Genomic DNA, 15,099 nt, shown 5'->3' with positions numbered 1-15,099 from the left:
GTGAAAATATTCTGTTGTGATTATTTCTTCCGTGGGCCACAGAGGTTTTGAATGTGTCATAGTATGACTAGAGTGAATATTAGGCATGTGGCATTTTTGTATTTGTGACAAAGGCCACTAACTTTCCCTTGTGCCAAAGCTTTTTAAGTTGCTGATAAATTAAATGTGGGTTTAGAGTTGATATAAATGAAAAGAAAAACACTGAAGAGGAGGAAATCTAATTAACAATATACATTACCAGATGTACATAATTTTCCTGTTTTCCAAAGTTAATTTTTGAACATTTGAGAAACCTATTTACCATTGTGCATCAAATATAGTAAATGAAAATCAAATTTGTAATACATGACCAATCTCAGTATTAATTAGCTTGAGTTCATAATTTCTCCATTATTACTAGGAATTGCTTCAGGCATGACTTAAGCTCTGTTGCATCTAGCTTGAAAAGCATAAGCAATTTTAACATGCTGCAGCAGTACCACAGAGTGGATAGAAATTGAAAAAGGGTACGATAGAAAAATAATTGCTTGCTTCCATGGGTGTCGACTGTTATGAAACTGACAGCTAGAAGTATATTTATTATAGAGTCTTTCTAGGCATTTTAGACTTTCTTCTTGACATCTTTTGGTGTCAATTTGTAATTAGCTGCTCTAAAGCTGTGGGTATTTTTTTTAAAGCTGAACATAAAAATGTGACATAGCATTAGAGGGAAAGATTAACTGATGTTTGGGGTTTTTTTGCAAACATTTTTATTGACTGGCTTTTACTTTTGTACTTCTGACTTTCATTTAATTTGCAGCAAACAGAAAAGTGACATGGTGTCAAAGCTGACTTGCTTTTTATTTTAATTGTTGTGTTACATCATGTCAAATTCTGTGCTTACATGATAGCATTTAGTACATTAAAGGAAGCTGACAGCTGCATGATGAAGTGTGACATTTATAGTTAAAATAAAAGGTACAACTGATGTGAGCTATCTGTGATCTTAACGCAGTTTGCCACTTTAACATTTTCTCAACGCAAACTTTATAGAAGTGCTTAGGGTTTTTTGAATTACACAGGTGGGTCTATTTGTCCATTAGGTATATAAATGTAAATTATTGAATAATGCATATTATATGAGAAGTTACTTTCACATCTTGTGATATGATCTCTGTCATATTTGCAGTGCTGTTTACCAACTGTTTGTGATAAGTTTTCACTTCATACAGAGAAATAGAAGACATCAGTCCTGATAAATATATTACCTTATTAATTTCTCCTTGGCTGAGTGTTGTGTACAGGGGGAAGACCAGCAACCTTTGGCATTTCTTGGGGGTGCTAATTAAAGTTAAGTCAAGAATGCAACTGGTTATTTTTTTTTTCCTTGGAGCTGTCTTTGAAGGTCGTGGATGACACGGATTTGTAACAAAAGATTGAGATATACATCATTAGTTTATAATGAGATATGTATGAACTATAGTGGAAGGTCTTATTAGTCATCCATACAACAAAATTGCACCTGCTTGAAAAAGAAAAAAAAATAATGCTTATTTCTTAACCAATTTGCTGGTAACTACAGTGCAAAGAGTGGGATGGGGTCTCCCCCTGTTTAGAACTGTCTTCCAGAGATGGCTGTCTTCTTTCTGGCACTAGGCTGACTCAGTTCCTAATATAAATTCTTTACATTGAACCAACTTCTTTTATAGCAGTAGATCTGAATATTACACAGAAGTGCAGAAGCTTCTGTACTGCTACTCCAGCTCTTATAAAATCTTGTGGAGTGGGACTCAACAAAGTAGATAGCAAAGAACTTGATGAAACCTAGTTACTTGTGTCTGGGTAAAGTGAGAATGTATATATCTCTTTCTGACAGTCATTGTAGGATTAATGAGGAGAACAGCTATCTCTCAGCCTCACAGAAATGGGAGATAAGGGGCTTATAGGCCAGAGCAATAAAAGGATTTCCTACTTTATAGCCTGTGGAAGTTCAGCTGCAGCACATTAGGAGGGTTCTGCCTGGAGAACAAGCCACTGACTTAAGGAATGGTTTTTTTGGATGAACTTGGAATAGGGTTGCAGCCTGACAGAGAAGAGAATGCAAGGCTTCCTTGAACTGTCCTTCCCAAAAGTTGCCTATGCCTAAGGGCAGCTGAAGATGTGGGATGGGAATTTTTGTAGGGGGGATGGACACCATAAAAAGAGTGCTTAGCAAGCTGGAAATGTTGATTACCTTTGTGCAGCTTTTTAATATGTGCTCCCTCAAAACATTGTGACTCCCTGTTCTAGAGGTACTGGAACAGTAACGAGGGAGCTGTGAGGCTGAAAGGGTGACTGCAGTTCTGTTTCTGCTCTGGCTTGTGTCTTTTCTCCACCCTCTTAGAGAAGTAAAATGTTTAATTTGGTGGAGTTTTCTTAAAGCTGTCCAATTCTTGGCTGTCTTGATCTTGTATTGGCTTTTTTTCCTATTTTTTATTTTTTTTCCTGAGCTACCATTGATGTAACACTTCATATTTAACCTTTGCTTTGCTTTTATTTATGGCAACTTAAAATAGATTTTTTTTCACTGTGATTTTTCCATAAGATCTCTGGATTACTTTAGGTCTCTGATTGAGATTTGTTTGTGCCTTTTTAAATGAAGGCCTGGAAGCAAGTTTCCCTTTGAAGGAGTTGTAGGTACCATACTTAGTGAACTGTTACTTTGCCATGACAGTTTGCCAGGAATTCTCCTTGCCGTTGTCTTTCATTATCAGAGCATTTGAGAAAACTGTCTTGAAGTGGTATTCTTTGCATGAGTGAAAGAAAAAGAGTTAAACTCAGGGGTGACAAGCATTCCTCCCTCAAATGGGTTGAGTCTGTGACAATTGGTGTGGACCTGGTTTTGGTTGCTGTCACAGGGCATGTGAACACAGATTAATTATTTTATGAAGGTTGATAACCATCTTTGTTTTACCTCTAAACTGTTCTGTTGTGTAGAACCTGAATTCCTAACAAAAAGGGGGTTCTGGAATGAGAAATAAAATGAGTCTGTGCAGATGTCTGTGTGTAGGCACTGCCATTCTTTCTGGGTTTTTTGTCTCCAAATAGTGTTTCTCCACCTCTACAGTTCCTTGTTGTTGCAAATGCTTGTTGGTTCGAACAAGTTTGGCTGGACAGAATGGGAAGACTGTGGAGGAACTGGTGAAGTATATAGAAGCTGTAAGCATGTGTGACTTATGTTGAAGGACTGACACACAGAAGTATGGAATCTGTGTACTTCCTGGATGCTGGGAAACTTTTAAGGTATGGGCAGCCAATGATGGTTTTGTTCTTGTCCTTAGTACAAGGAGGATAAAGAATGCTTCAGTTGTTTTTCATGTGCTCACATCAAAATTTTTTTCTTCTGCTGCCTCTCCACCTCATGAAATGGATACCATGATGAAATGAATGTTTGTTAAAAACTCTAAGAACCAGAGGAAACTGCTGAATTCTGGTGAAATAGTGGCCTGATGGTAGGGAATACCTATGAGGCAGTATTTGTGCTGGGATTTTACCCTGGTTTCAATATACTTGCCAGACACAAGTGGTGTCCCCCAGTGCTTTGTGCTAGATTCAGTCCTGTTCAATATCTCTATTACTGACCTGGATGAGGGGATTGAATGTACCCTTAGCAAGTTTGTGGATGACAGTAAACTGTGAGGTAGTGTCGATCTACTTGAGGGTAACGAGGCGCTACAAAGGGATCTGAGCAGACTGTGTTGATGGCTGAGACCATTGGACTGAGGTTTATCAAGGCCAAGTGCATGACACAAAAACACTGTGCAGTGCTCTAGGCTTGGGGAAGAGTGGCTGGAAAGCTGCGTGGCAGAGAAGGACCTGGGGATGTTAGTTGACAGCAGCTGAGCATGAGCCAGCAGTGTGCTCAGGTGGCCAAGAAGGCCAATTGCATCTTGGTTTGTATCAGAAACAGGGTGGCCAGCAGGTCCAGGGAGGTGTTTCTACCTCTTTACTTAGCACTGGCGAGGCAACACATTGAATCTTGTGTTCAATTTTGGTCCTCTCGCTACAAAAGAGATATTGAGGTCCTGGAGCGTGTCCGGAGAAAGGCAGTAAAGCTAGTGAAGGGGCTGGAGCACAAGTCTTATGAGGAGCGGCTGAGGGAATTGGAGTTGTTTAGCCTGGAGAAGAGGAGGCTGAGGGGAGACCTTATCCGTCTCTACAGCTGCCGAAGAGGAGGTTGTAGAGAGGTTGGTGTTGGTCTCTTCGCCCAAGTGAGAGGTGATGGGACAAGAGGGAATGACCTTAAGCTGCCTCAGGGGAAGTTTAGATTGGACATTATGAAAAATTTCTTCTCGGAAAGGGTCGTCAAGCACTGGCAGGGGCTGCCCAGGGAGGTGGTTGAGTCACCATCCCTGGACAGATTTAAAAGGCAGATAGATTAAGTGCTTAGGGATATGATCTAGTAGTGGACAGGTATGGTTTGAATTGATTATCTCAAATGTCTTTTCCATTGTGATTCAATGATTCTATGTTAAATGAGAAATGCCTTCATTTCATTAAATTGCTGGATTACCTTTTGTTTTTAAAGACTGCTTTAAAAAATGAGGTCTCTTCTTTCTTTCTTTCACTAATTAAACAGCAAAATAAAAACCTAATATTCTTCATTAAATTGAGCTATAAGCATGCACGCAGACCTTGTTACATAGAGTTCCTCAAACATGGGATGAGGTGGGAAAGGGGGTTATGTCTTTTCAGACATCACATCTCTGTAATCACTTGTTAGAGGAGATCTCACACCTCTCTGATTTACTTACATACTTAATGCAGTCATATCCATTTGGTTTTTAATTTGCAGTTCTGTGTTCAGGTGCTGAAACAAGAGCAACATACTTGGGCTTGTCTAAGGCAGTAACTCCAAGAAATGCTCCTTTTCTTTTTGAACATGAAGAGCTTGGGGTCCTCAATCAAGACCACATGGTCGTCACCCAGTTAGGAAAGCAATGAACGTGGATAAAATATTCCCTAAAGTTACTTTTTGGCAAAGATTTGGATAAGTAACAGAGCAAGCATGTGTGTCATGCTGCATGCACAGGTATGATCTGGTATAGTAACTGTTGTACTTCTAAAGGATGATTTCTGAGGGTAAAGAAGAATCTGAGAGAGCAAAAGGTCACACGGCACAGTTTGTCGTAGCATTGTCAAATCCCATCTGCTTGTCTTCTCTCCACAGGGCAGAATACATTGGATTATTGTACACTCAAAGTTCAGCACACCACTTGCACTTTTCCTTGCAAAAGAAAGCCTTATAGGCTTTGGGGGCTTGTTAGGACTTTGAGACTGTCATGCTACAGGGCTATATTCCCTGGGGTGCCTTTAAAGATAGAGACATACAGTTCAGAGCTGTCATACTGGCCAGCAAGTAGAAGGTAGAGATTGGGAAAAAAGTAATTTCTTTTGACTTTATCTTAAGGAAAGTGAAACAATTTGATGATTAGATGTGTGGGACATAGTGCCTTGGTGTCTACTTGAGCTAATTTCTTCATCTTCTTAAAAGAGCACCACTACCCCCTGGCTACTCAGGAGAGAAGGTCATTTTTCAAAAACTTTATTGGACAGAAGACCTGCGGTTAAAACATTTGCACTGCTTTCTAAATTGATGCTTCCTTCTACAGCTAATCGTAGAGGATTGGTGCAAGTTCCACAGGCTTTCAGAGTTAGAAGAAAGGACAGTAAGCAACGTATTCTTATGCATTAAAACATTTTGCCAGCCTGTTTAGTGAAATTGTGTGCAATTATAGCAGTACAAAATGGAATTGTATCCAGCTTTCATCTGCTGTATTCTGTAGCATTTAAAAAAGAGTTTAATTATGCTGTTGGAAGGGAAAAGATGCAGTGATTAGAAACAAAATGGTGAATTCTGGGTGGTGAATAGCAGCAGTATGTAAAGAGGAGCTTGCTCCTTCTCTCCCCACAGGACCCAGTTACTACCAATGAGCAGAATCTCATCCCAAGGTGTGGGCTAGGCTCTACAGTTTAAACAGAAGTTATAAGGAATCTGTGGATAACCTGAAAAAGCAGTCCCTAACTGTAGATAATCTGGAAATTATTTGGCCTCCTACAATTGTGCATGGACATGCACATCTACATCTGGATTTGAGAGAAGAATGGGCTTGAATTGCCCAAAACCTATGGCATAATGCTAAATTGATCATTCCTGAGTGTTAGAGGTGTTTGTGGTCTCTATTTTGTTCTAAATAAGAATCTAAGGTTTTCTAGTCTACACAAACTTCATGGCATGTGAGAGACATGGTATATAATCATTAACCTCATTAAGTGCTCATTGAGTGCTCATTAGCACTCAATTTCCTCTCAAGTTGTAGAGTGTAGTAGGAGCCTGGAGTAGAGGAGTTTGATCTTCCTTAGTCTGCAAGATCAAGACCCACTTAGATTCCACTAGACTCCTGCCACGTTACAGAACAGATTATTTTGAGTCAGGTGGAGACTCTTCTATGTGACTGTTTTGGGTCATTATTTTCACTATGCTAAGAGAGCTCTCTATGTGTGTGTGTTTATAGCTTTTAACTGAGCATCATTCTCTGTGCAGATGTAATCTTTGCAGACTTTGAGGAAAGATGTGATTTTCACCTTGCCTTCCTCTTATTTACCTATATATCCCACATGGATCTGAGTTCAGCAGATGGACTTGGTCTTTTATTTACAGAGCATCATTCAGTGCTTCTGAATGACTGAAAATACCCCAATAGTCCTGTCTGAAAGTGATATCCAGAAGCAGAGCAGTAGTCCAGAGTCTGGGAAAGCCAGTTTCCCTTAGCATAAGAGTTATGAAAATGATTTGTTTCCCTCCCTCTGGATGTAACTCTGTGTGTGTGTGTGTCTCTGTATTTTCCTTAGAAGGTTTTGTTGCTTCTTTGGAGCGTGCAGCCAGAGAAACAATGAGTACAAGGATGCTCTTCAATTCAAGGAGTTTTAGTTTGCTTTTAATATAGCAGTATGATGTTTTTTTCATCAGAGCTACTTCTCTTACTATAGGCATAGAAAAGGGCATTCTGGTCACTTAACTAAAAAAGGTTAACTTTGTTTTCTTGTATAAAGAAATAAGTCTTGTAAGTACCGAACTTCAAGTAATTTTTTATTTTTAGTAGTAACAGTAATCAATGGCATGGTGATGCAGTTAAAATTAGTACCAGCGGTCTGAATGTGAAAAACATACTGATGTTTTCTACCTTTTAAGCTGAGCAGATGTGGAAAGATTTTTCTGAATTTATACCATCCTGTAAGACTTAACTTATTTTTGTGACAGAAAAGTCACATCAGGCTTCAATTAAATGTGAATATGTCTCCAATCTCACCTTGGATTAAAAAAGTGCTACTATTCTGTGATACTAATATCCAAGAAAATTGGTTTTGAGAGCACGTGTCTATGAAAAAATACTGATTTTAAAAAGCTACGTTGTAATATTTTTTCCTCTCTAAATGTATGTCTTACTTTCTTTTTGTATTCAAGCCATGTATTTTTAAAGATTTTTGTAGTGAATAAATAGAGCATTGCCATTCATTATTTCATTAATCTTAGGCAAATAACAGATTATCAGTTTTATGGAGTTAAAAGTAAACTAAAATGTAACCTTTTTAAAACAAAAACCTGCTCACTTGCCACAGAAGAATTTTGGATGAAATGCAGCTGTTGACCAGTTGCTTAAAATAAATTGCATACTTTAAACCCACCAAGAAGATATATGAGGATTCAAAACTCTGTCACAAATCCTGACCTACTGAGAAAGAATGCTTAATGAAAAGACTACTGTACGTTTCACTGTATCTTTTGCAAGGAGGGTGAAATTCAGGTCAACAGGATAGAAAGCTTCCAGGACTCAGGAAACCTGAACAATCGATCACTGAGTAAACATTATTGCAGATACTTATGGAGAGTAATTGATCTTGAGCACAATAATAAGCTTTATAAAAGGATTTGAATAAGTTGTAATGTTTCCATATCTACCCTGATATGATATATTGACAGCAATTATGCATGCATTTGTGATTATCTTAATATATACTTTTTTTATTTCATTGACATTGAAGTTTCAACCCAGACTTTTAAGGTGCAAAGGTTAGTTGAAAATAAGAGGAGGGTTGAGTTACTTGGATGTTATAGTAGCATGTCTCAGCAAGAAGAAAACAAAGTTTTATAATAAAAATACAGAGTGTCCTCATTTATGACAAAATTGAAATTGAACTAATCATAGCCTAATAGCTTGTGGTTGCCATATATTTAGTTGTAAAACATTTATAAAACTACCCACTGCCTTCACATCCGGAAAGCTTCACATTGTTTCAAAACACAAACAAATGCTCCCACTCATATGAAGTAGCTAAGCTGTCACAGTTACTGACTGGGACATGTTTTTATCCTTACATAAAGACCTGTGTGTTTAAAGAAAGGAATGTCATCATCTTGGACTTTTGGCTCTAAAAAAATGTTTTTCTGCTTGCATGGCAAGCAACATTTCAATGCCACTGTAACCAAAAGGAATTGATTTTTATTTTTTTTTTCCTTCACCCGTAATTATTCCTGGCAGTCTCTTGTGCTGCATTTGGCAGAACTTCGTATGTTCATTTTTTCCCTATCTACAATCATTAAGCTTTTACTTCATAGTGTGGCTCTTATAGAGCAATGCAAAAGGAGAACATTTTAATATGCAATTGCCTGAACATAAAGTTGGCAGCAGGCAAAATTCTTGAAACAGTTTATCATAAATTTTATTAATGTAGTTGCAAGTTTTCTAGCTGCTCTTGCACTCTAAAAAGTATACACAGCTGATTTGGGCCATAATGATTGCTTTAGAGCTATTCTGTTACTGAAACAAGACAGGTAGTCTAATTTAGAAGTTAGCAGTAATTCTGGGGTGTTTAGGGCTTCCAGCTGACATGGCCCTTGCATAGATATCATCTAGAGAAATAGTTGGAAGCCTGCTGTATTGGTTTTGCCCCTTGCTGTTGAGACTCGGCACTTTTTTCCATTTTTAGTCTGAAAACATTTAGCTTGAAAACTATTAACAGTATTCTGCAGTGGAAATTCTGTCCTTTTTAATCCCTGTGAAAAATGATATCACTTGCTATAGAAAGTGCTAGTAAAAACCAAGTTATGTGATGTATATGTGTGAGGAAAATAGTCTTAATTTTAAATTTGTCAGTTTGGAATTAAAAGAGATATTATGTGTTTAAGACGGGAGTAGACAGATAATTAAATACGTTTGCAAGTTCATGAGGGCACGTCTGCTCAGTAGCCATTAGGAAACAAAACATTTTAATACAATTGCTTATTTTCTGTGAAGATCAGACTGACATGAGTTGTTCATGCAACTCTTATTAAGGCTTTTGCCCACCACACTGTCATTGCACTTCATCGCTGACAGACAAAAATATTTAACTATCTGGCAGGTTTGTTTTGTCAAATAACTGAAGTGTGGAGTGAATCAAGACCACCAAACAGTTAAATTGCCTTTCTTACAAAATGGCAAAAAAATGTCCTAATGACAAGACAGGATTTCAATAAATATGCTTTCTGTAACCTTTTTTATTTCTCATTGCATTTGGAGGCAAACTTAATCTAAATTAAAGTCAGAGGACCACCTATACCATCCTGCCCCCACCCCGGCTTTAAAATTTTACATGGATTTACTGCACGGTAGCACAGTTTTACTGTTGTTCTGAGTTTTGCAATAATGCTTTCGTCTTGACTGATAACTTGGAGTTTTGCATCTGTCAGCTGTGTAATTCTGTAGTAATTTTCTAATAACCTGTTTAATATTGAATAGTTTTCTTAATAACCTGTTTAATATTGAATAGTTTTTCTTCACATTTTATTTAGACTAGTATGTTTTAAGAATGGCACCTCAAACATCTTATGTTTGGCCCTGCTGATTACTTTTGAGAAAGCTGATTTTTTGGGTTTGCCTTGTATACCACCATATAATTTATTTTGTATTTAATTGAGCAAAACTGAAGCATACTGTAACTGTAGAAATGAGAATGCAGATATGAACTGCATTAAAGATATGAACAAATAGTTTTAGGCAACACCTGTATTAGTGTAAAATATTTTATTATTAAAAAAACTTTAATTTTTAAGGGGAAAATGCAAGGCCATCAGGTTTTACTGTCTCTGTCTGGCCCCTGGCAGAAACCATTGCATTTCTGCAGAGCCGTCATGATTTCAGTAATACTTTGCTTGTATTGAAGAGTTCAGCCACGTGAATCAAATTGCCAGAGTGGAGCCTCGTTGCCCCCTGTAAAGATCTATCTATTGCAGCATGCTAGAACCGTAACAAAGGAAAAGTGGGTTTGTCTGTACAAGAGACAGTAGATACTAATCTTGACTCAATTTGTGCTTTGAGGGAACGTTGAGAACTCTTGCCTTTTCCCTATTGTGCTCTCTTATCTTGAATTTGAAAAGTTTTAGGGTGAGATTGTGGCTTTAGTGGGAATTCTGTAGGTTGGCTGGCATGGCCGTAGGAGCTGCATCCCTTCAGCCATATAACTGACTGTTAGTTGATCTTCACACGTTGATATTGTAACTATTAGGCCTGATCCAGGAAAGCGCTTGAATGTCTTTGTAATTTTATGCACGTGAATAGTTTTGCTGGTTCCAGTGGGAATACCAACATGCATCTGTGCTGAAGTGCTTTGCTGGATCAGGTCCTCTGGTTTCACTGGAAGCCTCCCAGGGATGTGACAGCATTGTCAACCTAGCTATGATGACAAGAGGAGTCTAAATTTTGGGTTTTAATTGAAGGTTCCCGTGAGAAGTTTATGCTTGGAAAATTCCTGTATCAACCTATCTGTGTAGTTGTCTATTTTTAAGATGTAGTGAAAGGAGATGTGAACAGTGAGAGATATTTGCTGTCAGCTTATTGGAAATGTAACTTTTGAAATGTGTTTTGCTGCTAGGTGGAAGTAAAAATTCTCTAAAACATTTGTATAGCTAGTAAATAAGTTTAAGAAAGCTTGCTGAAAGACAGGTATAATACCTACACATAGGCATAAATTCACACAGAGGAGATACATAGTTTTAAATGTTTCTAAGTTTTTGGATCAATACTTTTCATTGTTGTTTTGTTCTACTTCTGTTTGTTAGATGCCTGATATTATGTACCACTACTGTTTCTAAGTAATTAATATAAATTATTGTAATAGGCAAGCATTTCTGTTGTAAGCTATACCCGTGTAAGCAATAATCGGTGTGCTTACACTGGCTGACCTTTTGTGACTTTTGGATTTTTTTGACAATTAGGTGGATGTGATGGCCTTTGAATTCAGAACTTCTCCGTCAGAGAGACAGGCGTATCGTATGTCACCAGCACAGTGCTTTCTGAGTCTAGCTAGCAAACTACCGTTGTCATCATGTGTTAAAATGGATAATAAAGGATATGAAAAGTCTTGCGTGACCGGGCAGTGAACTTCATGTTAACCGTGCATTTAGAAGTGAGGGTCTTTAGAAGCAAAATCTCTAATGCTGTATATAATCGAAAAACATTGCAGCTGATATTTAAGTAAAGGATTTGTCAGTGAATGTAGGCTTAAAAAGTGCAGTCTTGATTCAACATTTGGATTTAGAAGACCGGAAGTTCTCTGATGTGCTTTAATAGCACCAGAAATGTTAGAAATTGATTTGTTTTTTCCTAATCATGGTTATAACAATGATAAATTGCAGTTTGATACGTCTTGATATGCAGCTTAGATTAGTAAAATCCAAGAACTGTTTTCAAAGCGTACACTGAATTTTATGGTTGAATTAAATAAATGTAGAATATAGAAGTATATAATATGTACCTTGGGAAATACTTTGTTAGATAAATGAGTCTGTGAATAATTATTCTTTTTGTAATCTTTACTTATTTCTACATATCTGTGACTTAAGGTTAAAAGATATTTCAGAGCATAAATTTAAATGTTACATGTACGTTTTAGTATGGATACAAGGGGAAAATTTAATGTACACAGTTCTACTTGTTACCTCTGTGACCTGAAAAAACTTTTTGATATTATGTCTACAGTTTGAAATCTCCTTAGGTCTTTAATTGAATTATTCAGTTAAAAAACTTTATTAATGTAGACTTTTGTGTCCCGTGTCTAACAGGGGAAAAGGATTCTGCTATATTATTGATTACTTCCAGGTAAAAAAAAAAGTATAGAAGATTTAAAAAACAATAGTAAATGCAATTGCATGATTCTGGTTTTCAGCTGAAACCTATAGTTGTTTTCTAATTCTATTTTTCAGTTTCCATAGCTAGACGCGTCCAAGACCCATTAGCTGAGCTAGTGAAAATCGAGCCCAAACACATAGGAGTTGGAATGTATCAGGTAAGATATAATGTATCATTTAATCTAAGTAATCTATCATGATCTAGAGCAACATGAAAATGCTGCTTTGTAATTGTCAACTAGTTAAGTCTCCTTTAAAAGACGTTTATAGAGTTGATAGAATGGTAGTAAATACTTAGAAGTCATAGACTGCCTCTTTTATTTTAATCTCCGCTTTTAGCAATTGTGATTGAGACTGAAATGGCTGTAGCCAGATTTATAGTCTATTAAAAACATCAAATCAGAGAGGTAACCTGATCTGTAAAGCTTTCTCTTATTTTGTATTGTTACAGCAATGGGGCTTAAGCTCTTTGTATAAAATACAAAGGGATATTGATCCTCCATTTAGAAGCCATTAATTTGTACTATTATGTGCATACCTCCTTAGAAGTTTGTAATAAAAGCATTTGTTTTGAAGTTTTTAAATTACTAAAGCTGTATTGGAACGTGTATAAAAATGAGATTGGTAAACATTTTTGTAGGTTATTTCTGACAAGTAACTCTTACCTTCAAAGTGTTTTTACAAAGTGAATAGTATTGAGAAGTGGTATATGAGTTATTGTTATTTTATAGCATATTGGCATCTATTCAGGAAAGCATTTGTGTGTGCTTAAGTCCCACCAAACAGAGAAGTAGTAAAAAATTCAGCATATACATCTCTCTGTATTTTTGAAACTATAGAATATAGACTGGAATGGAAGTCAGAACAGAAAGCACAGAACTGTCTGGATCTGTGCTTTTGGGTTAGTACAGGAGAGTTAATGGAATAGAAATGCAACTAGCGGACTGGAATCTTTTACTGCCTCTACTAAAGGTGGTGTGACAAAGAAAAATTTCAAAGAACGGTATGCCCTGTTTTGTTTTTAGAGACCTGAGCTTAGTGTTTTAGTTGGTTAGCGTAATGCTCAGTAATGCTTTGGCAAGACTCACTATTGCCACAGACTCTAAAATGTACTCACGTTGCTAACTGCGCAGCTTATCAGTAAAACTAACTTATATAATGAATCTTTCAGTATGAACTATACTATAGTTTTTGAGGAAATAAGATTAAAGGGCTGAAATACCACGGGTTTCTTTAACATATCCAGATTTTAGTAAAAATGTACTTTAATGATGACAGCTGTAAATTGGGGGTGGTCATGTGGCGAAAAGAGGAGCTTCAGTCTGAAACGTACTTATTTGTCGAATTCCACCACTTTTATTTATAACAGTAGCACTGATAACTGAAAAGGGATACAGATTGTTGTTGGTCCCTGCTGTAAGGAAAAAAGTGTTTGACAGTTTAAAAAAAACTTGAAAAGCTGTGTTAGCCATTTGAGAAGAAATTGGTTGCTTTTTTTAAACCAAATTTTAAAAAATCACTTCCAAAATAGACTATTTTACTTTTGAGGTATACTGTGTATTTGTAAGTATTAGGAATTTGCATTGCTGTGCCTAGAAGGTATTAATTTAGATGCACTAATTTACTGCCTACTATGGCCCACATGCATGTTGTACAACCATGTATTTAAAGCAAAAAGATGTGGAGTTGGTAGTGATTTGTTTTGGAAGCATGATATTGTCAGATGAATTTTTCAATGAACGTATTGTAGCAGTTCACTCTTGCTTCAGTGACTGAAGCTGATGTCATTTACTTTGTATTGAAATAGAGCAGGGTAAGTATCATATTCCTGGCCCTTTCAGGGAAGCTTCTTGCTCAACTACATCCACTTTCACAACTCATCACCCAACTGCATTATTTGTTCATCTCCATATTGGTTATATGAAAAATTTCAGAGAAATAATTCCTAGAAGCCTGGTAAAGCTGGACCTCAAAAATTGTTCTTTACTAGCTATCTGCACTTTTAAGTCTCATTATAGCTTGGATAAATCCTCTGCGATAGATAGAGCTGTTCTCAGAATTCTTAATGATCACCACAGAGGCTCATTTGAAGATACGGGAATTTCTGAGGCACTGAACCTTTATGTGACATAAAGGTATGGCAAAAGCTGTAGTGTCATACAGCTATAGAGTAATAGCAAATATAATCCAGTTAAAGAGTATAGCAGGTACAGAATTTTATTAGCTTTTTATTCATTTCTGGGCTGAAATATGCAATGTGCAGTTGAGATAAAAAGCATAACAAGCTTTTTGCAGGGAGAGTTACTTCTTAGCCCACTGTAACTATAAACTTAGCTTTTAGGTGTGGCTTGGCCTTTCTTAAATGCCATAAAATTGATATTTAGGAGTCTGACAAATCCAGGTTTGGGCATTCTTGTCCTAAAGGCAAACAGTGATTAGTCCTTCAGTCAGCTTCTGCCTCTTTAGGCAGAGGCAGGCTGAGGCTGTGTGCTGCTGCCAATGACTGTGGAAGCCATATAGCACAAGCTGGATGATGTTTTCTTGAGGGATGTTTGCACACTCATTGTGTATTGATTGAAGTTTGAGCTCCCTGAAGAAGTGGTCCTGTCTTTTCTGCTTCCTGTGCAAGTGTGCCAATCCTTTTCCGGTGCTCGTAATGACTACTTGATGTCCTGGATTGGCGTGAGTGTGGGACAGCAATGCATAGTTTGGGAGAGAACTGGAGCTACTGCTTTCACAGAAGCCTGAGTTTTCATTGACTTGGGATATGACCTTTCTTCCAGTTTGACATAGCCAGAGATCCTGAGGTCAACTAGTTAAGTCTCCTTTAAAGGACATTTGGAGAATTGATAGAATGGTAGTAAATACTTACAAATCAAAGCCGAGAGACATTGATTTTTTTCTTTCTTTTCTGG

At 37.1% G+C, this 15,099-nt stretch overlaps 1 protein-coding gene across 5 annotated transcripts in view; it reads left to right on the top strand.

The window, feature by feature from the left end:
• Positions 1-15,099, top strand: part of SRBD1 (S1 RNA binding domain 1) — a 132,438-nt gene that overhangs the window by 63,398 nt on the left and 53,941 nt on the right. For all 5 annotated transcript variants that reach the window (XM_054063412.1, XM_054063411.1, XM_054063407.1 and 2 more), the window contains one exon: positions 12,260-12,342. In XM_054063412.1, coding sequence (XP_053919387.1) covers positions 12,260-12,342 — 83 coding nt within the window. The remainder of the gene's footprint in view (positions 1-12,259; positions 12,343-15,099) is intronic.

The sequence above is a fragment of the Cuculus canorus genome, chromosome 3 (genome assembly GCF_017976375.1).
Source record: "Cuculus canorus isolate bCucCan1 chromosome 3, bCucCan1.pri, whole genome shotgun sequence".
In the NCBI taxonomy this organism is placed as follows: Eukaryota; Metazoa; Chordata; class Aves; order Cuculiformes; family Cuculidae; genus Cuculus; species Cuculus canorus.
This window is presented reverse-complemented; position numbering and strand designations above follow the sequence as displayed.